We start from the raw sequence: 24,165 nt of genomic DNA on the forward strand, positions 1-24,165 counted from the left end.
CATCGCTGCCTGACACATCCCACATGGAGCAAACGGGGGCTGGCAGGGAGAGGAGAAAGTAAACATATTGGTGCCACTGGAAATTAAGGGCAAGATCCCACGTCGCAGCCAAGAAAGAGCTGATCAGCCATCTCAGCAGTCAGCAGGAAATAAGTTGCTGGCGTCACCGCCAATGTGAGACGCATGCACGTCTTGCTGAAGTGATACATTTGTGCCATATTTGCAGCACAAGCTATTACAGCAGCATGTTAGTGTTAGGCAATGCAGTATTGTCATCATCTGGCATTCGAGGTAACTCCTGTGCCCATAGGGTCTTGTGCCCACCCAGGAGGTTGGTTGTGCTGCAGGAGCGCAGCCCTCGGTGTCCTCCCAGCTTTGGAGACCCCGATGCCACACAGAGGGGAGCCATACGTCCAAACTTGGTGTGCCTGGATGCTGAGCCGGGGTTTGGTGTCTGCAGGTGTCCTGCGCCTCAGCCGCTTTGCACTTACTCTCCATCCTTCTGGCCAGTGCATCAAAGATGGTCACGACTCCAGACGGTGCCTGGCACTGGCTCGCATTTCAACAGTGATTTGCAGACGCCATGAGCTTCATCTCTCCCTGTCACGACTCATTTCTTTCTCACTGAGGCTTTAATTTTTAAAGAGGTACTCTTAGGCGCAGAGGTTTTAATACCTGCAGAGGCTCCCAGCAGGTGCAGCTGAGCTTTTCCAATCAGTGTTGATGGGGACAGGGGAGGAGAATGGCTGGGGCCAGTGGCATTGAGCCCGGAGTCCTCTTGTGCTCTTCTTGTACCCAGAGTGAGCTGGGACAGAAGGAGCAGGGGGAGCCCAAGCTCAGAGCTGGAGATGGGGTGCAGGATCATCCCTCTGCCCCGGCTGCTCAGGAAGTGGGCAGAGAGGACAGGGACATCCCCAGCACTGCAAAGTGCCTGAGATGGTTGAGAAGAATTGGCTGAGAGCAACAGGGGAGAAAAGAAAATAGCTTGGCCTTGGGAGCACTCCCTGTCCTGCAACACAGCACAGAGCCTGATAAGCAGCAGTGCCTCATGCTGCTATCACTCAGCGCCAGGTACGGAGACGTTTGGGACGGGTGGGAATGGCCCCAGCTGCATGGATTGGTCCTCAGGCCTGGGAAGGGAGAGCTTCCTCAGGGAACTGTTTGCTGCCAGCCAGGAGACAGCGGTGTGGAGGGGGATGTTTGCTTCAGGGCTGCTGCGTGGTGCCCCGCTCCCTTCCCTCCACTGATGGTGACCAGGACGAGCGCAGTGTGGTCAAACCAGCACCTGGGTCTGTTTGCTGTTTGAGTAGCAGAGCCGCTATTTGGATAGCGATAGGAGGACTGCAGCTGGTGCTTGCTCTGCAGACAACAGGGTGCAAGGAGCACATAGCGGGGCTGTTCCCAGGGGAACACGGTGCCCTAAGGCCCTCACCGCAGCATCCATCAAAGCGCCCATACGCGGGGTTGGTATCACATGGTGCCTGGCCAGGGGCAGCCAGCAGCACTAAGGCACCTTCTGGAGCAGCCCCCAGCCCGCCCCACACTCTGAGACCCAGCGCCCAGGAGCCCCCAGAGCCGCTTTGGCTGTGGGTGTGCGCACATGGGCTCCTCGAGAGAACTTTCTCCTCCGTTTCTGTGATTAATTCCTCCCTCCCACCATGGACGCCCGCAATCGCATCTGTATCAGTAGCTCCCCACTCCTCTTTGGCTGTGAAATATTTATAACCCCTCACACTAGGGCTCTCCTTTCTCCTCGCCTCTTTTTTCTCCTTTTATGCCTTCCACCCGGGCTCCCGGCTCCACTGAGCCGCACCAGGAACCACTTCATTTTCATATAACTTAGAGAGTGGAGAAGCTGTGAAGAATAATTTAGATTTCGCTCAGGGAATGCGGTGCTTTTTTTAATTGCAGTCATCTGCAGCTTCTAAGCAATGTATTATTGATGGTTATTATTCAAATAAAACAGTTGTTGCTTGTTTTCCCGTGGACGCGGTTGGCAGTGTTTATGGATTTCTTCTCTCTTTCTCCATTTCTGGAAGAGGTCACCTTTCATCTCGTACGTGTTCTGCCTCCACCGCCTCTCTGCAGCTCATGCTGGGGGGCTGCAGGGCTGAGCTCTGCCCGGTGCTGCTGGGGCTGCAGAGCAGCCTATGCTTCCCACCCTCCTCCTCTCACTGGAAAATACCAGCAGTGCATTGCTGGGGGGCTGACAATCGGTGCAGGGTGAGGGGACGAGGGAGTTTTGTCACTGCACGCTGGAACTCCACATGGAGTGGACGAAATGCCTGCGTACACCTATGCTGGGCAATGCCAGTGGGAACCCACAGCTCTCTGCCCAGCCATTCCCAGAGCTCCTCCGCTCCCCCAGGAGTGACAGCTTGCAAGTGACAGCGATGCGAGCGGCTCTCCCGTGCTGTCACTTCTCCCTCCTCCCTTTCAACACTACCCACCGCGTTGTCACTCCCAGCAGCAGGGACTTTCCTCAGTCCCACTGAGGTCCCGGAGGTGTTACCGTGATGCAAACACCGAGTACAAGGTTCCTCCTCGATGTGACGAATGAAACGAGGTCAGAAATGGAGGGAAAAATGTTCATTTTGAGGTGGAGCGGAGGATCTCCCTACCTCCCTCTGAATTCCTGGGGAGGGGACAGGGGTGTCCCCATGGCCCCAAGAGGTGGCATTTGAGTTGTACTCACCAATGCCATGCAGATCCCCCTGGGCATCACCATGGCTCCAAACACGGCATCCTGTCATCCTGCCCACAGGTGTCTGGGAAGGGGCAGCTCTCCCTCATCTGTAGCAGATAATTGGGGTTTTCATCGATTTAGGGCCTGTCATCGCTCTGACTACAAGTGGGAAGGCAAAGGGATGGGGAAAGGAAAAACAACATTAGTCCCTGAGCTCCCGGGGGAAATTCAGTGTGTAGGGCAGCCCTGAAGCACTCTGGGGATGAGCTCCCTAGGTGAGCAAACAACTTGGTCTCTTAATTACACTCATAAAGGAGAACTGGGCCCAAATCCCTTCTGTTCCACCTGGTTTTTATTTGCAGCCCCCTTCCAACAGAGCGGCTGCTCAGTTAGAAAGCAACCGTGCTGCCAGAGCAGTTGGCAGCAGAGATGGTCTAGGAGAGCTCTATTGGCAATAACGTGGCAGAGCGGCTCTGGGATTTTTCTGGCCCCCCCCTGCAGCAAGTGGGAAGCCCATGCCATAGGTGAGCAGCCTACAGGCAGCTGAGGGAGGCAACCCTGTGCCCAGGGTGGGACAAGGATGGGAGCATTCCGCAGCCCCACACTACAGCAGCACCCAGGCAGCCCCACATCCCACAGGACCGACCGCCAGCAGCTCACAGCAGAGCAGCGCTGGGGGTTTATTTATCCATGAGCACTGAAAGCTGAATTGCGCTCTCTTTCTCTCTCTCTCTCTCTCTCTCTCTCCCTATATTTAGCTCTGAATGGAGAAAGATTTCACAGACGCTCTGCCTGGTGCTCAAGGCTCAGTCAGTGTTTCCATTAGAAACCCTGGGGTCCAATCCTGCTCGCTGCCTCCCGGCACAGTGACAAAACCTTCCCTGCTGACTCCAGCACAGCCACGCTGGATTTGTACCTGCAGAGATGAGATCAGGATCTGGCCTCGGGTTTTGATGGGTTTGTAACTTGGTGGATACAACTTGGCTGATTCAATTCATTTTGGGCTAAAACTCCACCTACAAAGTTCCCACCCTGGGAGACATTAAAGACAAATTATTATGAAGTTTCATGCACTTTTTAAAGGAAAATTATCACTTAAGCCTAATTTTTACAGAAGAACCTGGCAGATTGATCCTTTCTATTTCAGGGTACTTTTAGGCTACACATCGCTCAGGATTGCTTTCTGCTTTGCTCACAGAATGCATGGCCAAAGAGCAGCGCTCTGTCTTCTATAGAAAAAGAGCACCAAATCATGGCTAAGAGCAGAGGCTGCCAGCCCAGCCAGGCTCCCAGCAGAAGAGGGTTTAGGACAGTCCCGGTCCTGAAACCCGATGCAGTCCCTCAGCTGCAGCTGGGAAACTGAGGAGGGCTGCAGGATGGGGAGGGAAGGAGGTGACAAACAGAGGGAGCAGAGTACAGGCACAGGCACTGTCCGGGAAGCATCCACACCTCCAGAGCAGGGTTAGCTCAGCATCAGCTCAGGGCTTGGATGACCCCAAAGCACTCTGTGCAGCAACCTTCTGCTTGCCCTGCACTAGCGCTCTGCTCACGTCTGTGCAGGGCTGTCTGACTTTCCTCCATGTGCTTTCCCTTAAATGTAAAGTGGAAGGGGCTTTCAGCCTCAGTGTTTATGGTTGCTCTTGATGTAATGGAAAAGCACCAGGCAGGAGCTGCTGAGCACCAGCACTGTGATTGTGGGCTGACACGTTTTCCAATGGATTTTGGCTGGTTCCTTCAGCTGTGTGCAGGCTGGAAGAGCCTCCCCCCAATTTCAGATGGAGCCCAAAGGGGCTGCAAATTCAACATGTTCCCCGAGGCAGGAAGGCTGATTTCCTTTGCAGAGTCCAAATCCAGATGCTCAGAGATTCCTTCCAAGCTCAGAAAACCTGTTTTAAAAGGCCAGTATGTCTCAACAGCCATTCTGCACCCCATCCCTTTGGAAGCACTGTCCCTCCACCCAATTTTCAAGCTGTTCTGCAGTTGCTTGGACCAAACACGGTCAGTGCAGCCCTGTGTGCTGACTGTGCTCAGGAATGGAGGATGGCCGAGTTTGCTTTGAGATACCAGGCTTGCTCTTGCTGCGACAGCGCCCAGATTTCATAGAAAGGAATAACCACGTCCAACCCCCAAGGAAAAAGCAGCACCAAAGAAAACAGTAGTGATGAGCCCTGGCCTCTTTTCCCCCGGCCTGCTGCAAAGCATTGGAGCAGTTTGGTGCCTTCCATGTAAAACCCCAACAAGGCACTGTGTCTTTGCCATGCCTGATGCTCTGCAGTCGTTCTGCTGATTTTGGATAACTGTCCCTGCATTGCAACATGGGGTGGCTGCAGGGTGCCCATTGCTGCATGCAGCTGCACAATCTGCTCTGCAGAGCGCTGCCCTGAGAGCTCAGCAAAGAGTCGCAAGCACACAGGGAGGAATCCCCTTGCAGAAGGCCCAAAGAGGAGCCCCCCCTATCCCCCCCAGGACTGTTCAGGAATGCAGTTATTGAGGTGCAGGCCCTCAAGGCAGGGGGAAACGTTACAAGCATTAAATGAGGGCTTGTGTGTGCACAGATGTTACACTGGTTTGACTTGAACTGGGTTGCATGCCCAAACAACAGGATTAGTGCTGAGTTAAGGTTGCCTACACCCAGTGTTACACCAGCATGGCTGCATCAGTGCTATGTTACGCTTTTCTCACAGCCACAGCATTTCAAGGGCTTCAGCCGAGTTTCAGTGCATACTTTTCTCTTTGCTTCTGTAATAAAAGGGGGGAGGGTTGGTTCTGCCTGGGTGAGGGGCTGTGATTCATGCTCTACAGCTCAAGGAACAGCTGTACCCCTCCTGGGTGACACCATCATCCTACGCTGCATGGACAGCAGTAGCTGTGCCCTATGAGTTGCAGGGTGGGGCATGCCCCCCCGGCACGTGTCACCAACCACAGTGACCACGAGGAGCCCCGAGTGCTGCTCCAGAGATTTTGTGCCCCATGCTCGGAGCAGGGGGGACTTTTTGTGCATCCTGTTTTGCAGTGAACACACTGCGGGGGGAGCTGGGGTGGGTCCCAGCTGCGTGCATCATGGGGAGCAACCTACACTGCTTGAGGGAGTTTGCACCACCCCAGCGGGGACTGCAGCACAAGCAGAAGGCGGTACACAGATTTTGAGGGTGCAGGTACTGCTCTGTGCCCGCAGTGCCGGGGATGGTGCATACAGTGCTTGGAGGTGCATGCACTGCATCGCCCAAGGGGGTATCCACAGTGCCGGGGGTGCATGCAATGCTGCCCTGCAGCTGCACCTCCCGGAGGTACACCTTTATTGCTTGAGGTGGGGGACACGCACGGACCACAGTGCTTGGAGGGGGGGGTCCATCGTCCCCAAGGGTGCGTGCACCCCTTGTGGTTGTTCCACGTGCGTGACACTGCACGGACACGCACCTCCCGGGGGTACATTTGTGCTGCTCGGGGGGGGGGGAGGGGGGGGGGCTTCTGGGGAGGCCCACAGCATCTGGAGAACACCGGGGTTCACCTGTACTACTCGACGTCGGTTCCTGGGGGAGAGGGACGATGTCCGTGGGGTACACCGATATCGCCCGAGGGGGGCACCCGCCCCGCAGCGCCCGGGGGACACAGCCCCGCCCGCCGCCTCCCGTCTCCCTTAAGCAGCGGACGGGGCGGGCCGCCACCTTAAGGCAGCCCCTCCCCCGGCAGGCCCGGCCCGGCGCGGGTTGCCATGACAAGCATTTTCTCCCGCTAGCTCCGCAGCCGCCGCCGCCCTCCTTATGGCCGCCCGCGGGGGCTCCGCCGACAGCCGGGACGGGGCGCCGCGCCGGTGAGTGCGGGACGGTGGCGGGGGGAGGGGGGGGCTCGTTCCCGGGGTGCCCCCTCGGGTGGGGCGGGCGTAGGCGGCGGTGCTGCCTTCGAGGTTCCGTTGGGGGGGGGGGGGGGCGGCCCGCGGAAGGAGCGCGCGGCTTTCGCCTTCCATAACGCCGCAGCTGCTGCGGGGTCGTCTGTTGGAGAGAGAAGGGGGCCGTCGGTTGGGAGGAAGGCACGGGGCCGGTGCGGCAGGTGGGAGGGAGCGGGGGGGGCTGGGGGTCCTTTTCCCGTCGGAATTTGGGGAGCGTGGGGGCCACGCGCATCACCCAGATCTGAGTGGATCGCGGAGAGCGGAGTGGTTCGGGGGTGGCCGTGACACCCCGGGTCTGTGCGAACTCGGGGGAGGGTCGGTGAGGAGGGGGGAGCGCTCCGGCTGTAACCGCCGCCCGCCACTTGTTGCTGCCCTTGGGGAACGGGGGAGCGCGGGGGGGGCTGCGCGGCGTTCCCGCGTGGCAGAGCAGCGTGGGGGGGGTGGGGGGGGAAGGCGGGCACAGCGCGTGGATGCGGCCGGAGGGAAGGGCAGAGCAGCGCGGGCTGCGGGGTTGGGGGGGAGCGCCTTGCGGCAGTCCGGGAGCAGCGCCGGGAGGTACCGCAGGGGCGGCTCCCCCTCAGCCCGGGGCAGGAGCCGCTCCCCGCCTGCGGCAGCGCCGGGTGGGGCGGGGGCCGCGGGCACGGCCCGGACCGCGGGGCCGCATGGCCCCCCTCTTCCTGGTCGTTCTGGATGCGGGCGGGGAGGGAGCGGGGGGAGGGACAATGGGTTATTGTCCTCTTATCTCCGGAGACCTGAGGGCGGGGGGGGGTGCTCGGCTTGCAGACCTGTTTGCGCCTCGGGGCGGGGCGGGGGCACCTCTCTGCATTCCCGCCCCCAAACGGGCGCAGCGCTCCCGGTAACCGCTTGTGTTGGCTGCGCGGCTACAGCCGCCGCGCTCGATGTGAGCGCCGAAACGCACCTGAATCGTTAAACAGCGAACGGGAGGGGCTGACGCCGCCGCCTCCCCCCGCTCCCAGCCCAGCGCGATCCTGTGGTGGCCGTCCCCGAGCGCTGCCCCGCGGGTTGCAGCCTCCCACGAGCCGCCCGCCGCTGTGCGGGGCTCTGTGCTCCGCAGCGCTCTGCGCTGAGCATCGCCGTATCCGCTCGTGCGGCGCTCCGGCCGCGGGTTGAGCGGCTGCGGGGAGGGACCGCTGCGCTCTGCCATTGTTGTGCGGCAGAAAGCAGTGGGGTGGAGCCGTGTGTGAGGAATTCCCCCTTCCCCGGGGCCTTCCCTGGCTGCTGCCGTGCCCTGGGAGCTGCGCGCACCCTCTCAGCCTCCCTTAGTTCTCTCCATTCTCCCTGATCGTCTCCCTCTCTCTCTCTCTCTCTTTCTTTTTTTTTTTTAATTTGTGCGTATATAAATATATCCTTGTGTTTGTACATACATGTAATGTATTTCTCCTTGCTATGCTGTGAGCTCAGTTTGCTCGCAGCATTTCCACCGCCTGTTGCTGCAGTGCCGTGAGCAGCCCGCAGGGATTTGCTGCCCTGCGCTGCAGGCACCGCTGCTGCTGGCTGCTCCCCTTCTGCAGCTCTACTCTGGGGTTCCCCCCCAGCCTGGATCCCTCCCTGCTGTGTTCTGCAAGTCCCTGCTGCTTCCTGAGCCCTGTGGAAGCTGCGCTGCTCAGTACAGCCGGAATGATGGATGCAGGTCCGTAGGGGTGGCTGCTGCAGTGCAAGGAAGTGATGCTGCCTCCCAAATTCCTCTGCCTTGTTGGAGGCTTCTGGAATTGGATCCCAGGGCTGCAGCATAAGAACGGGATGCTGCTGCCTGATGGCTGGTTGAGATGGACGGAGACAGTGGTGTTGCTTCTATTGTACAGGTGGGGAACTGCTGCATGGAAGGGGAAATAAATGGGTCTGGGTGAGCAGGGAGACGGAGCCCATCCCTCTTTCCTCTCACTGAAGCAATGAGGATCTATCCCGTGCTTCTGGTGTTGTGGTGATGGAGATGCTCCTGGGATAAGCAGCTCTGAGCTTTGGACTTAAGTAGGAGGAGGATAGGACACCTCTCTGTCGTCCCTGCTCGCAGGACTGGTGTGTGCAGAGTTCCTGCAGCAAGGAGGGATTGCAGCCCCAGCTGGGGGCTCCTGGCTCCTTGTGCCTGGTGTGGGAGCCGCATCCCTGCTACATCCTGCTGGAGCTTCCTGAGCTGATGAGACATCCCACTTTGATGTTTTAATGAGTTGCCTTTGGCTTTAATGCAGAAGGATAATAGAGTTTCCATGGTCTTATAAATCCTATCCTATATTTGTTTGTTGGAAAAGAGGGAGGGAAGGGGGGGGGGGGGGAGGGGAAAAAGAAGGAAACGCTTGGCACTTGTGGAGTGCATGACACACTGCTGGTGTGTCACACACCTGTGTCACTCACTGGGATGGGACTCCCTGACACTCAATGAGCTCACCGAGTAAAGGCTGTGCGATATCCTCCTGCCCTGGGGAGCTGCTGAGCTTCGCCTGCAGGAGGTGTGGGTTGTGAGGCAGGAGCATCGCTGTGGCACATGCAGAGGGACGCGGGGACCCCGGTGTGGTGTGTGGAATGTGGAGGTTTGGCCGTGGTTTGTGCTGACGGGGAAACTTTTCCTTCCGTGGCAGGGATGAGTCGGCAGCGGGCTGCGTACCAGCAGAGCTCTGCCATCCACAGCTGACAGTGTGGAAATCTCTGTCCCTTTATTAATTTTAATGCCCAAAGCGTGTGTATTCCCACCTACTGAAGTGATCGGGATGCGGCGAGCAGTGGGCAGAAGCCCTACCTGCAAGAGTTTGTCCTGCAGGGAGGGAGGATTCTTGCCTGCTCCCTCCCATGTGTGGCACAGCGCTGTCCCTCTCCATTCACACAGCTCTGCCACCTCCCAGGCTGCTGCTGTCTCCTTGGATGCAGAAAAGTCAGCGTGGTGCCCAGAGCTGGGATTACACTGGAGTCCTGTGCTGCGGGTCCAGACCCCAGCATCCTCCTCCTCCATAGGCAGAGGAAGGCTCGGTGCTGATCAGCGCTGAGGTTGGCTGGGAGCTGAGAGGATCCATTCGGACTCATTCTGACTGGGAACCGGCAGCAAAGCTTCCAGCTCTCCCTGGGCTAAAAATAAGCTGGTGGGGCAGGGGGGGCTGCGGGATGTCTCACCCTGCCGGGGGGTCTGGCTGGGGCTTGCTGTGACCTTTGCTCTTTGAACACTGGATCCACTGGTCAGATTTGCAGCTCCAGGCTCAGATTTCCGGTAGAAGGTGTCTGATTTTCAGCGTGGTTTCCTGTGATGGTCATTAGGGACCCTGAGCTTGGCTGTCCCTTCCCCTCTACTCCTGGCTCTGCACCCAGGGCTCGTGCGAGGCTTTCTGTTTGCTCTCTCTGAAACGCCTCTGTCCCTTCCCAGCCCTCCTGCAGGCTGAGTGCTGCTCCTTCTGCTGATCTCCCTCTTCCCACCTCCTTGCAAGTTGCTCAGGAGTTACCCTGGGTTGTCAGAGTGCTTTGTTTGTTCTGAGCAGATCTCAGGGTGCAGCTCACTGATGCTTTCAGCTGATGGTGGGAAAGCTGCTCTGGTGCTCGTGCCATCGCTCAGGCTGTCACCACTGTGGGCAGTGGGGTATGAGGACAGGCGTGGGGATGGCTCTGTTCCTGAGCACCTCATGGTTTGTATGCTCTGTCCTGGGTATCTTTGTGCAGATGTGACTCCGTGTTCGCGCTGGAAGTCCTGCAGGGCTGTTGCTGCTCCTCACATTGCACGGACTGTCCCCATGACCCAAAGCTGCCGCATCCTAGGCTGTGCTGCAAGCCATGAAGCTGCCTGGCTGTGCTCCGTAGGGTGATGGTGCCAGCTATTTTTAGGTGTCAGGACTCAGCTTGGCTAAATGATGTCTTTTGAGTTTTATTTGAGGGAGGAGGGGTGAGGTGTTTTTATTTCCCAAATGACGAATTGCTTGTAACGCTGATCCCAATGGGACCAGCCAAAAGCAAAGAGGCCGAAGCAGCTGACTGCACTCCAGCAGCATTGCCTTGTTGGAGAGCACTGGACTGTGCAACCTGTGGGGAATCCTTCCCATCACTCTGCCCATTCCCATGTGCTTGGGATGCTGTGTGCCCCCAGGTTCTACCTCATCCAGGCATCTGCACGCACCAGATTGGAGGTGCGGGTGGGCGGCATCCCCTTGTTTCTCTTCCCTGCAGCATCTGCCTGTTGCTCTGCAGGGCAGCAGCCGGGGGTTCCTCTCACTCCTGCAGTTGGACGTGAAATGCATTACATCCACATGAGATGCTGCAGATTGTGCTGCTGCAGCGCAGGGGGAACTTGTGCTGTGCTCCCCCAGGCAGATGCTGCACAGGGCTCGTGGTGCTCCCCGCGCTGTCTGGTGCTTGCTTCAGGGGATGTCCCTTTTCCTTTCGGAAAGGACACTGAGGGATCCTCCCCTCCTCCTTCCACTTCCCTGGATGCAACTGCCCACAGGGAGCGGCCTCGCTGTTTGTCAGCTCTGCAGTGTCCCCTGACACCCTGCTGCCAAGAAGGGACCCAGGGAAGCAGGCTGCCCGGAGCCTGTCGGCATGCAGAGCGGCAGTGGGGAGGACGAGGACACTTCGTGCACCCCAGTACCAAGCTCATGGAGCTGCCTGCTTTGTTCCAGGCTGCTCTGTGCCTGCTGCTGCAGCAGTCTTCTGCCCTCTCACTCACTGCTCTCCCTGGGTCGGAGCCCACCAGTATGGATGTCCGTGGGGGTGGGTGCTGCCTGCGGTCCGGTGAGCGCGGAGCGGTCTGTGCCTGGCTGTCACCTTGTGTGACCCTGCGGTCACAGAGCGGTGTTTGGTCGCTGGGTTTGGCTCACAGGGGCACAGCTTGCCGGGGGGGCTTTGAGGCACAGATGTGTGGGTTTCTTCCCTACTCAGCCCGTGGCTGGGTGGGGGATGCAGGAGGAGGGGGTGCCCCAGACATCAGTTTCCCATTCTTTGCTGTGGTTTTACTTCAGTTGCTCTTCTCCCCCTGTGGGATGTGGGGACCCCGAGGTGCGTGTGCACAGCCCAGTGGTGTTGTGCATTATCCTGAGCTGGGGTGGGCTGCTCCTTCCCTGCCCCTCCCGTGGCCCATCTGGCTCTCACTTACTGGTATGTGCTTTCCAGGCTCTGATTTGCCTCTTCCGCAAAGCTGCCGCTCTGCCTTGCTGTGATCTCTCGATGATATCACAGAGCTTCTCTCCGTCTAATTTGGTGCCTGGGCTGCAGCCTTTCTTCCCTCATATAAATATTGCCTTTCGGTCTTCTGCGTCTCTCCTTCTCTCCCTCATTCCCTTTAATTAGACTTCTTACTGCATGGAACAGTTTGCAGTTATATATGGAAAACAGCCTACACTTTCCCAGGAGCGGGGCATGTTGGGAAGGGAAGCGGCGAGCAGCCGGGGAGCGGTGTGTTTTTCCTCTTGCTGCTGCTGGCTTTGCTTTTTAACCCTTTGGGATGGGGAGGCTGACGAGCCCCCCTTCAAAGCCCCCCTCTGTCTGCTTGGAGTCTGGAGTGTCAGAGCACGGCTGTCTCTCTGTGCTCCCAGTGCTGGAGGTCCCCTGTGCTGGGATGCACCCCATGTTTTGGAGGATGCTCTGCTCATCCCCTGGTGTCCACCAAGAGCTGTGTCCCCTGCCTCAGTTTCTCCTGCTGTCGTCAAGAGGGTTTTTTTTTTTTATTGTGTTTATTTTATTTCTTGGGTGCGCTTTTTGCTGAGGATGTAGGCAGAAGTGTTGCATCGTGCTGGCACAGGCTGGTGCTGCAGCATTGCTCTGGTGGGACGGGGATTCAATCCCCCCGGTCTGGGATGCTGCAGGACCCCTGCTGTGTGCCCACCCATGGGTGCTGGGGGTGGCGGGGTGCACACAGCACCGCTGCTTATCCCTCTGCTCACAGGAGGAAGTGCCGGGGCCTATTTTAAACCCCCGGGGATGTTCAGGGTAGGAATCCCCTGTCCCTGTGTAATACTGCTAAAAATACCTCGGCTGTGCCCATGTGGCCCCAGCTGATCGCTCTCCTTCTCCGGGTGTTGTTTTGCCCGTGAGATGCCCTCGTGCTCTGCAGGTCGGTGCCCGCCTGCCGCTCTTGTTTTATTTTAAGTGGGGCTCCCTGTGGTGGGTGGGGGTGATGGTGGGGCTGCCTCAGTTCCCCCAGTGGTGTGCAGTGCTGCCCTGCGACATTGCTGCGTTGTGGGGAGCGCTCGGGAAATGCGGTGTGGGGAGCTCTGCTTTCTGAGCGCTGCTGCACTTGGAGTCCAAACCTCAGCAGTGTCAGAGCTGTCTGCCTTGCCACGAGGGAACTGCCCAACAGGTGGATCAGGATGGGCAAAAAGCCACTGGAGTGAAGGGTTGCCCAACAGGCAGCCAGCTGGTGCCATATCGCCGCACGTGGTGCTGGGGCAGGAGGAACCTGTTTCCTGGTGCTGAGTGGGATGGAGAAGCAGAGGACAAAGGCTGTCCTGCCCCATCCCTGTGCCCGTGGGGCTGTGGAGCCTGGGGGTCCCAGCGCCCAGCGCTGTGGGAGATACTGCCCCGTGGTGGGGCTCTGGGTGCTGCTGGTGCAGGAGGGGCTGCATTGTGTGCATTCCTGCGTTCCTCCACCAACCCTGCTGCCTGTGCTACCTTGTAAAGCACAAAAGAATAATGAGAGGAGCTCGGGTGATTTAGTGCAGGCGCCGGGAGAGAAATACCAAGGCCTTAGATGGAAACATTCCCCTTGACAGCTCGCCTGGAGACTCCCTCCGTTTTCTTTTTTCCACCCCCCTGAAATTCCTCTGCTGTGTGTCCTGCAGCTGCGGGGAAGCCCCGTGGCATAGGCATGTTCCTTAGCCCCCACCGTGGGGCTCCTGGTCCTGCTGTGCTACGCGGATGTGCCGTGCAAGAGCCCTGCTCTGGGCATGGTGGATTTTGGGGAGCTGTGTGGTGCGTACTGCTGCAGTGCGTCCGCTGCTCTTTTGCAAGGGCTAATTGCTGCCTTGGGCGTGTGGAAAAAAGTTTTCCTACCTTAGTTAACAAGAGGCAGTATGGGCATGAAGTGAGCAACAGCAGTGTTAATTAGTGGGCTGCTGGCAGCTGCCAGCTCCCTGCAAGTGGTGTGCAAGGCAAGCTGCCCTTCATCTGCGCTGGTCTTCCTTTCACCTCGGTGCCATCCACCCCTGCTTCCCTCAGTCCCCGTGGTGGGGGGAGGAAGAGGAAGATGTGCAGCGGTGTGGTGCTGTGGGCATGGGGTGCTGCTGCTGCGCCTGTCGGTGCCATGGTCATACAGTGTGTGTCCCTCTACGAGGTGGCTGCTGCTTGTTTTCCATCCCCCCCAAGTGTGGGTTTTGTGGGTGTGCTGGTGAGGATGCAGTGGTTGGCGATGGCTTATCCTGGGCTGCTCCAGGTGTGGGAGGGCAGTGGGGGGCACTCTGTGGGCAGCCGGTGGTTCCAGCAGCACAGTGTCACGGGGACACAGCAGGGTGACAGCTCTGAGAGCTGCGAGCCCTGCTCTGTGCTTGCACGCACTGTCTGCCGGGTGCTGCACGTGCTGCTGGCAGCTTTGGGTGTGGGGCAGCCCAGGTTGGACCCTGCAGCTTGTGTTCCAGGCAGCAGCAGCCCTGTGCTGGTATAACGGCCATGGTGCAGTGTCAGTCTCTGTGTGTGGAGGCTGCTGCTCAGCTGTACTGCTGGGCTGGCTGCATCCTGCAGCTGAACCCGCCGTGCTCAGTGCTCCTCTCTTGCAAGATGAAGGCTGGGAGGCTCTTCATAACTGTGAAGGAAAGAAGGGCACTTGCCAACTTGTTAGAGTCTGCACTGGACTTTGGCTCTTGCATTTTGCTCAGTGCTGGAGCTGTCCCCAATGCACACGCCCCAGCTCCCCGTGTGTCGGGTGACTGTCAGTGGCATTCAGGGTTTCCCCATGCAGAAACACTGCATAGTGCTGTCACCTCCCTGGGGCTCTGGCAGCCCACACTGAGGCAGCACCAAAGGAAGCAAAGGCAAGCAGATGGTGCTGTGACTGGGGACAGAGGTGAGGAAGTGACATCCTGTGGGCAGTGTCCCTTTGAGAGCTGTGCACTGCCCCTATGGAGCATGTGGTTTGATGCTGCGAGCTGCAAACTGCTTCCGTGATTTATTTTTTATTGCGTGGGTTAACGCCCTGGGGCTGGCTGGGCATCCCAGCACAGGAGGGGTTAAGCACGGTGAGGGGCAGGCGGCCCATGGGTGTTGCTGGGAGCCAGGAGCAGAGCTGCTGCCATCTGCACATTGCAATTTGGTGAGTGTGCAGGGAGGGGCCCGGGGCTCCCTTGCTCCGGGGTGAGGGGGGGGGGGGGGATTGGGGACTGCGTGGGGTGTGGATCTCCTGCCTGCAGCACTCTATCCCTGCTGAGGGGCTGAAGCCCAGGGAGCCGTCCCCCCTCCCCTCTCATCACAGTGGATATGAATGTGGCTCTGTGGAGGTCTGTGCTGGGGGGAGCATTGTGCTCTCTCCTTGGATGCTTTTTCAGTTTTTTTTTCCTTTTTTTTCTTCCTGGTTTGGCAATGTAAACAACATCTCTGCCACAGCTTTACATTGACTTTTCCATGGCAACCTCCAGGAGCAGTATTTCTAGCCCCTGTTGCTGAAGCTGGGGAGGGGATGGCATGGCCCTCAGCAGGGCTGGGATGGGGCAGCTGCAGGGGTCAGGAGTGGGGAGGGTTGAAGGTGAGGAGCCCCATGAGTGGAGCCAATGTCTGCTCAGGGAGCTGCATCCTGCTTGCCCCAACTGAGGCTTGTTTTCCTTGCCATGGTTGGGAGATGCTCAGGGCTTTCTCCTGCAAAATGCAGGAGGATGCTGAGCTGGAGTGCTGATTTCCCCATCTGTCATGGGTAAAGGAACAGCTGCGCTGGGCTGGGTTGGCTGCTGGGTACAACTCTGGGCTGGCTTTGTGTTTGCTGTCTGTCTGCTCTCTCCAAGCACGCCAAGCAGAGGTGAGGAGGGTTTGCCTTAAAGCACAGCAGGGCACATGGGAAGCACTGCTGTTGCTGTCCCAGGAGTGTGTGGTGGCATCCGGCAGCACAGGAATGGGGATCTCCATGCAGGTGTGCATCCCTGCTGCATCCCTGCTGCATGAGCAGGCTGCGTTGCGCTGGGGCTACAGTGCTGCCGGCGTTGCAAGCAGAGCTCTGTTGCCTTGGCATGAAGGTGTCCCGTGGGAATTGTCCAGCTGGTGCCATGCAGCTGGTTTTTGTTCCAGCTTGGCTTTGCATCCTTGGGGAAGAAGTGGTGAGCCCTGGGCGCTTGCACTGCTTGTGCCGTGGAGAGGCTGTGTGGTTGTGGGCTGCTCCTAGCTCCAGTGCCTGGGGGAAGGGTCTGCATCCCGCAGCTGTGTCCCTCTCCACACCGCCCTCTTTCCTTTCCCCATGTCTCACAGCAGATGGGCAGCTGCCCTTGTGCCAGTGGCTGCTTTCTGCCTGGTGCCATCGCTGTGTGCTGAGACTGTGCTGGCGTGCAGCCACTCTCCCAGCCAGGATGGAGGTGTAATGCAGCCGCTTATTATTCTGGGCAGGTTTGTCTGCAGCACTGCATTGGCTCCATGGCTGCCTCCTCCCTGCTGCCTGCATGCTCCCTTGGCTCTGTTCCTGGGTGTCCTTCCTGCTGCCAGCGTCTGGTCTGGGGATGCTGCTCAGGAGGTGACACAGTGCTGCTGGTCTGGGCTCCCCAGCTGTGTGTTTCTACCAGCACCATGTTCTGTTGCTCTGCAGGGTGCAGGCACCCAATTCCTTGTCCTCCAGCAGAGGAGACCCTTGGACAGCACTCCTTCATCTCCAGCACCTGGAGGCTCTGGGAACTCATTACAGTGTGACAGGCAACCCTGAGTGCTGCTGGAGTCATTAGGAACTCATTAGAGTGTTGGCTTTTGGGGAAGCCCTAGTCCTGGCCAGGTCCTCCCTTATTCCTGACTGGCAGAGAGAGTCTGTGGGGTCAATACTTGTCCTGGGACTGAGCACCTGTGGGCTCCTTTGGGGGGGGGGTTATTACAAGCCAGGCACTGTGGTATGAGTTAACTGCCTTTCCTTTACCCTCTTAGCCATGGGGTGCTCGTGCTCCAGTTCTGGCCTCTGCACCCACATAGCAGGGCAAGAGCCACAGCACCTGTGCCACAGTGGTGACCCTGCACAGCCATGCCTTTGCATGGGACCCTCCTGTGGTGTGGCACTGCAGCTTGGTTGGTGCCTGCTGGTAGCTCTGTAGCTGCCGGGGCAGGGGTTAGGGTCAGTCTGTGGGGCAAAAGAAGGGGGCTGCTTTCTGCAGGTCCTGTTGCCTTGGGGCATGCCAAACTGCTGTGATTGGGCTCACTTTGGTGTGAGTATGGTGCTGAGATGTCCAGGGCAGCTCTGGTACCTGCCTGATGGGTTTGCTAAGGGTTGAGCACATCCACGTGCTTGCACCGAGTGTTTTCCCTCTGCTGGGCTTTGGCTGCCTGCTCTGAGCCTCTGGGTGCTCGGTGGCCGTCCCTCTTGTATTACTCCTCTTTAAAGGCTTTATTGTCCTTCCGCAGAGCCTCTCCTGCAGGGCTGGGTTTAGGGTTAGCATCCCTTGTGCTGGAGCTGAGCAGGGAAGCAGAGCCAGAGGATACGTTTTTGGAGGAGAAGGCCCTTATTTCCCCTGGTCCTTATGCTGTGCTGCTATCCTGCTCCATCTCCCAGGCTGCCACCAGTGTTGCTCCTTCCTGTTCCTGGTGCCAGGGGAGGGGATGCTGTGCCTCAGGGGAGGTTGCTGCCTGGAGCAGGTCTAGGGTTCTGCCCTTGCTGCAGGACTGAGCCATCATCTGTCCAGCAGCATTTTGGGTCTTTGAGAGACGTCCTTAATGCACAAGCTTCTGTGCTGGAGAGATGGGTGAGTTTCTGTCGTTTCCTGACAAATCTTACTAGCAATCAGAAACCAGCTTGGCGCTGTGAGCCCCCTCCTGTCAGACACCTGGGAATGCTTTCTGTACCTGCTGTGACCAGGCGCTCCTGCCCAGGGACCACAGTGTAGGGAGGAAACAGCTGCTTTCCACTGCCGAGATGTATTTTTAAACCCAGCTCAATGAGAGCACATTCTGGGCTGCCCAGCTGCGGGCTGAGCAAAGAACCACCTGGCCACCCTTCCTGCCCCCAGCTCAGCTCAACACAGGGTTTTGCTCAAGTAAAGCCAAACTCCAATGTTCTGCAGGGCTAGGAGAGTAAGTGGGGCTGGTGCGTGTCCCCAAACCCCACCACCTCCTATTTCCATCCACCGTCCCTGTGGTGCGTGTTTCTTCACAGCCCTCCTCATGACCATCTTATCATTTTGCCATCCTTTTTCCACAGCTCCAGTTGCTGTGGTATCCAGGGAGCCCTCCTCCTCCAGCAGGAGATGCATGCCGGCTGTTGCTAAGGTTGCCTCCGCGGTAACATGCACATCCTGTTTACACCTTCATCCGGAGGACTCGGGCTTGGCTAGAGGTACTGCTGCACCCAGCCCACCCCAAGGGACGGGGACATCGTTGGGGCTGCCCCCAACTCCCCTCGAAAGCGAACCTTCGTGGCCGTGTCCTCGGCAAGATGACGAACAACGTGGCCGACCACCACCCCGGGAACTCGGTTGCTGAAGGCAACCATGAGGGGGACTTTGGTTGCTCCATGGTGGAGCTCAGGAATCTCATGGAGCTGCGGAGTGCTGAGGCGGTCGCCCGGATCAGCGACTCCTATGGCGGCGTGCAGACTGTCTGCAAGAGGCTGAAGACATCGCCGGTTGAAGGTAAGCAGCCGCTTGGCCAGATGGGACGTGTGTGGAGCTCAAGAGGGCTCCCAAGCAGCCAGCATGATGCTGCTCACCTGACTGCTGGAGGAGCTTCAGGCATGGTCCCATTGCACTGCATGTCCGCCGTGAGCTTTGTGGGATGCAGTATATTGAAGAGTGAAGGGTGGCTGGTGGGGCTGAGGCTCCTCTCCCTGCCGTGCTGCCACCCCACATGTGGCACTGGCCTTGCAGCTGCTCAGTGATTCGCAGTGGGGCCGTGTGGGGCCTTGATTGATTGTTCTTGTGGTGTGAGATCTCAACCCAAAGTGCTGATGGGAATGGGGAGATGTGCTGTCTTCCCGCTGATTTAGGGCTTCTCAAGCAGCTGTGGGAGCTGGGAATGCGGCTGAGTTGTTCTGAGTGCCATAGGATGGAGCGCGGTGGTGACTTTGGTGCTGGCTGTCTTCTGGGAAGTTGTGGTGAAAGGATGTCACCGGAATGTCACCTCTCCCTGTGGTATGGGGTGGAGTTTTTGGGCCTCCAATGTGGTGCTGTGGCCCTGGCATGGGGCAGCTTTGTGCTTTGAGCCGTTTCCATGGTTTTGAAAGGGGCGCGGAGGGAGTAGTGCCCTCCTCACAGCACTGAGGGCTGTGGGAATGGTGTGGGCAGGATGTGACCCCATGGGGGTGTGGGATGGGGCTGTGCAGTTTGCTGGGGCTGCGAGCTGGGTTAGCGTGTTTCCCAGCTGTGAGCTGGACCGGGAAGGGGAGACAATCCCGGGATGTCATTAGAGGAGGAGGGGAGTCCCAGTGGAAATACCAAGTCCAGATCACAAAACAATGCACTTTGGCCATGCCAAAAGGTGAGTGTGCTTTTGGGAGTGGGAGGGGAGGTGGGAAGTGAACCCAAAGGGCTTTGCCTTGGCCTTGGAGCTTGCATAAGGAACGGCACTACTTGATCCCAAAGGCAGCTTCCAGGCCTGAGCCCTTGCCTCCATATGAGGCTGTTGGTTGCGTTCACATCCCTGTATTCCATGCCTCAGGTGTGTTCCTGTTCTCCTTTTACGTAGAGGTGATCTTTGTCCTACTGAGCTTGGAGAGGGAAGAAAGGTGATTTCCTATGAGCTAAGGTTGTAGGAAGAGCACTGCTGTCTGTTCACACCTGAGTGGAATGCTCAGTTCCCACTGTGCTGGGTCTCCAGCATGGAAGACTTCTCTCTGTCTGTTACCCTAAGAGGTGTCAGCAGATCCCCCCAGAACTGCAGAGGGAGCTTGCAGGTGGGCTGCTCCCTTCCTCTCCGTGCAGGGCAGTGGCTGTGCCAGCCCCATCCCTGCTGATAGGCATCCCAAGTCAGGCAGACGTGGAGAAGGGGAGCAGGACAGGAGCATGGCCGAGTCACCAATTGGGGCATCTCTTGCTGGGTGTCAGCAAACACTGCCTGACACACTGTGCTTGGAGCAGCTCCAGCACCTGCTGCCTCCTTCCTGGCCCCCACCCCAAGGCTGCAGCAAGGAGTCTGCTTTGGGGGCTCCTAGTAAGGAGGATGGCTCTGCTGCTCTATTCCTGCTTTGTGGAGCTACCCTGCACACAGCTCTCCTCCTGGCGGGGACCACAGCTCCTTTAAAAAACAAAACAACAACAACAAAAAAAAAAAACCCAAAAAAATGAAAAGAAGGAGAGGAAAAAAGCTGAAAGCTGGTGGACTCTGTCTGCCCCGTCGCCCCAGGAGGATGTGGGGCAGCTCTGGAGGAGGCTCTTGCAGGTGGGTTTGGAGGATCCACATGGGTGCCCTCCCGGCCCCACAGCCTCCAGCCCTGACGCTGCAATGAGTCAAGCGCGGCTCTTAGCGAGATTTTCCATCCCCGCCGCATGGGCAGGGCTGGGTGAAGCCGCGGGGCTGGGAGATCCTGCTCTGAGTGCTGGGTGGGAAGGCAGGGTTAGTCACAGGGAAGAAGGGGTGTGTGTGGGCAGGCGCGTGGAGCTCCTCCTGCTGCTTCCTCAACGGGGTGCAGCGGGGCCAGGCATTACAGCTGCGTGCCTGCTGCATTTTGGGAGCTGGCAGCGGCCCTGGGGTGTGCTTAAGGTGGAGAGCATGGAGTTGGGTGTGGGGATGGGGCTGCTCCCACCTTGGCCCAGAGCCGTTCTCCACACCGCTTCCCCCGAGTTGGCAGGGCTCAGGTGGCTCTGGGCGCTGCTCCCAGTGCTAGATTTATGGTTAATTTGATGCAGTGTGTAAATAAGCCAGCCAGTGCCAACTGGCATGGCTCCGTGTGCGCCCCAGGTGTCCCTCCCTGTGCTGCGCAGGGGCTCTGCTCTGCTCAGCTGGAGAGGATGTTGCGGCTGCGCTGCTGCGTGGTCACATCTCGCTCTGTCCTCTCCCCAGGTCTGTCTGGGAACCCAACTGACCTGGAGAAGAGGAGGCAGGTGTTTGGCCAGAACTTCATTCCTCCCAAGAAAGCCAAGACGTTCCTGCAGTTAGTGTGGGAGGCACTCCAGGACGTCACCCTGATCATCTTGGAAATAGCAGCCATAATCTCCCTGGGGCTGTCGTTCTACCATCCTCCAGGTGGCGACAATGAATGTGAGTGGTGGGACAAAATCAAGGGACTCACGGGGTAAGCTGCAGTGCCTTTGGGCCATCCTGTTTCTGCTCGCCCTTGATATGGTGGCTTTTCCCCTCCCATCCACGTGAAGGGATGGGCACTGACGGGTGTCTGGGTTCAGCGTCACTGCAGCCTTGCTCAGGGCTGCTCCTTGCTGATCCCCGTGGATGCTCAGAGACCAGGGTTCTGGTGGCTGCCCAACCCCACGTGATGTTTTGTGGTTTGGTGCACATCGGGATGGGGCTGACTGCTCGTGAGCGCTTGCCCAGATCACAGGGTCACAGAATTACAGGGGCTGGAAGGGACCTTTAAAGATCATTCAGTCCAACCCCCCCTGCCAAAGCAGGTTCCTTACAACAGGTCGCACATGTAGGCATCCAGGTGGATGTTGAATATCTCCAGAGAAGGAGACTCCACAACCTTTCTGGGCAGCGTGTTCCAGTGCTCCTTCACTCTGAGAGCAAAATAGTTCTTCCTTGTGTTAATGTGGAACTTCCTGTGCTCTCGTTTCTGCCTGTTGCCCCTTCTTCTATTGCTGCTCGCCACTGAAGAGTCCATCCCCATCAACTTGACTCCCACACTTCAGATATTTATAAGCAGTGATGAGATTCCCCTCTCAGCCTTCCCTCCTCCAGCCTGAACAGCTCTCAGCTTTTCTTCCTACCAGAGAGGCTCCCGGCCCTTTAAAATCGTCTTTGTCGCCCTCTGCTGGGCTCTTTCCAGCAGTTCCATCTCTGCCTGGAACTGGGAGCACAGCACTGGGCGCAGTGTTCCAGATGTAGCCTCCCCACGTTGAGGTGTGACAGCTCCTCACCATGGGTGGCCATGCTCTGTGCTATAAACCCCAGGGACTGCTGGCCATCTTGGCCACAAAGGCACACTGATGGCTCATGGTCAACTGTTGGTCAGCCAGGATACCACTGGCCTTCTTGGTCACCAGGGCATGCTATAGGCTTATGGTCAACCTTTGGCCAACTGTTGATCAACCATGCTGTGGGCTTATGGTCACCCTGTTGGCCCCCAGGACATCCAGATCCTTCTCTGCAGAGCTCCTCTCTGGCAGCTCAGCCCTAGCAGATCTGTCAGTGCTCCTCACAGCTGTGATGCCCCACGGTGGTTGGGCCATGCCATAGGGCGGTTCCCTTCTCCCCCTCTGTACAACACATTCTCCTCTCTGGTGGCAGTGTGTGGGCAGTCGTCGGGTGGCGTGGAGGATGAGGGCGAGGCGCAGGCCGGCTGGATCGAGGGGGCAGCCATCCTGTTTTCAGTCATCATCGTGGTGCTGGTGACCGCCTTCAATGACTGGAGCAAAGAGAAGCAATTCCGTGGCCTCCAGAGCCGCATTGAGCAAGAACAGAAGTTCACAGTGATCCGCAAAGGGCAGGTGATCCAGATCCCTGTGGCAGAGATTGTGGTGGGAGACATCGCGCAGATCAAGTACGGTGAGTGGTGCAAGGGCAGCCAGGTCCTGCCCCATGGCACGTGGAGTTTGGGAGCAATGGGATGGAGCTCTGAAGCTCCAGCAGGGTGATTGGAACTGAGGTCAGTACATGGCTTTGGGCTGCTCCAGCACTGACCATGTCCTTGTTGGAGATAATCTCCCTTGCAGGGGGTGTTTTGATGCAGCCCTTGGGCAAAGCCAGGCCCTGCTCCTTGCTCTCACCCGGCACTCGTTCCCTGCAGCTCCCATCAGAAATGAGGGTTTTCCTGTGTGGTGCTGACTTTTGCCTGGAGCTTTCTCCTGCCCCTGCAATTGTATGTTCCTGCAATGGTTTGGATGCATTGAGGCTTTGGGAAGGTGGGATGTTGAGTCATTAAAAGCAAACATTGGGGAGCACTGCCTGATGGAGTGAAAGGCCTCAAAACTAATGCCTTTACACATCAGTGAGCTACTGGAGATCAGTGCTTAATCCCCAGCCTTTACTTCTCTAAACTGGGACGAATTTCTTGAGCTCTTTTGCTAACAGAGTTCTCCCTTGGGTGCAGTAGACAGGGATGCTGCAGCTGGCTGGATCAGGACCAGCTATTCACTCTGCTCCTCTCCCAGGTGACCTCTTGCCAGCGGATGGCATCCTGATCCAAGGGAACGACCTGAAAATAGATGAGAGCTCGCTGACTGGAGAATCTGACCAAGTCAAAAAATCACTTGATAAAGACCCCATGCTGCTGTCAGGTGAGACTGCTCCTCCATTTGAAGTCCCAAAGCTGTCAGCATGGCATTTTCAATTGCTAAATTGATTGAGATAGGATCCCGACCATCTTTTTGCTGCTGAGTTGTGGCTCCCAGCCCTGGAGCAGCTCTGTACTATGAGAGATGTGGGGATGGCAGCAGGGCCTTTGCTTGGTCCCCATATCACAAGGGCTGCTGTGATGTCTGCTGAGGCTGCAGATGTTTCAGGGAGGGAGCCTTAGCTGACATGAGGTTTTGAGGGTAGTGGGAGCCCTGTGCTGTGTCCTTTCTCACCGTGCCTTCCTTCCATGCCAGGTACCCATGTGATGGAGGGCTCCGGGCGGATGGTGGTGACTGCAGTGGGAATCAACTCCCAGACAGGAATCATCTTCACTCTGTTGGGTGCGGGAGAAGGAGATGAGGAAAAGAAGGTGAAGAAAGGTGAGGAGATCTCCTAAATCTGCTTCTTTCCACCTGTTGCCTTTCTCCTTTCCCTGGGAAGCACCTGCTGGTGTGCAGCAAGCCCCATCCACAGCAATGGGATGTGGTTGTGCATTAGTGCGTGTGACGCAGACAGATATGGTGAGTTCTCAGGCCAACGTGGGATGTGCTGCAAGAGAAAAGACCTTTGTGCACTCAGGTCTGAGCTCTCTGGCTCTTTTTGGTCACAGCTCCATCTCTCTTGTCCAGTCAGCTGCAGTCTGGAGTTGGAGGCTGGGTGGGAGTCACGGACCAGAGAGGAATGGGACTGGGGGTGATGCTGCTGGGGGTGATGCTTTGTAGGGAGCCCATCACTGGCCCTGTGGTTGGAGGGTGAGTTCTGGTTGCCTGCAGGATGCCAGCAGCCCATGCTGTGCTGTCAGGACTTTCTGTTGGCATCCCTGAGTTGCCTGGGCTGAAAGGTGAAGCGCAGGGAATGGGAAGAGGGCAAGGAGGGATCTGTGTCTGGTGGGTGAGAAAGAGGAGAGGGACCAGCTGAGAAGTCCCTGATCATGCTGGGATGTGAACTCTTTCCTGCCTCAGTTCTGCCCTCTTGCTGGTCCATTGCAGTGCTTCTTAATCACAAAGGATCCCAAGCTCATGTTGGTGTGATCCTGGCTGGGGTGTAGCCCAGCTTG

General features: G+C 57.8%; 1 protein-coding gene and 1 long non-coding RNA gene across 14 annotated transcripts in view; one reads left to right on the forward strand and one right to left on the reverse strand.

Annotated features, from left to right (window-relative positions):
- Positions 1-1,880: 1,880 nt before the first annotated feature.
- LOC121107641 lies at positions 1,881-6,508 on the reverse strand. The gene is made up of 3 exons (XR_005841925.2): positions 6,195-6,508; positions 3,603-3,718; positions 1,881-2,845 (listed from the first exon to the last, which is right to left on the reverse strand). It is a non-coding gene; the product is annotated as an uncharacterized LOC121107641 (long non-coding RNA).
- ATP2B4 (ATPase plasma membrane Ca2+ transporting 4) overlaps positions 6,381-24,165 on the forward strand; it is a 37,174-nt gene continuing 19,389 nt past the window's right edge. For 8 of the 13 annotated variants that reach the window (XR_006932148.1, XM_418055.8, XM_040653044.2 and 5 more), the window contains exons 1-6: positions 6,381-6,497; positions 17,863-18,292; positions 20,658-20,855; positions 22,062-22,319; positions 22,925-23,050; positions 23,363-23,488. Coding sequence is in view for 12 of the 13 variants with exons in the window: in XM_418055.8 (XP_418055.4) it covers positions 18,097-18,292; positions 20,658-20,855; positions 22,062-22,319; positions 22,925-23,050; positions 23,363-23,488 (904 nt within the window). In the remaining variant the exon portion in view is untranslated. Of the gene's footprint in view, positions 6,498-6,610; positions 8,396-17,862; positions 18,293-20,657; positions 20,856-22,061; positions 22,320-22,924; positions 23,051-23,362; positions 23,489-24,165 lie in introns of those variants that run through there. The other 5 variants (XM_040653045.2, XM_015298962.4, XM_046904150.1 and 2 more) reach the window with 3 other exon arrangements.

Source organism: Gallus gallus, chromosome 26 (genome assembly GCF_016699485.2).
Source record: "Gallus gallus isolate bGalGal1 chromosome 26, bGalGal1.mat.broiler.GRCg7b, whole genome shotgun sequence".
NCBI lineage: Eukaryota > Metazoa > Chordata > Aves > Galliformes > Phasianidae > Gallus > Gallus gallus.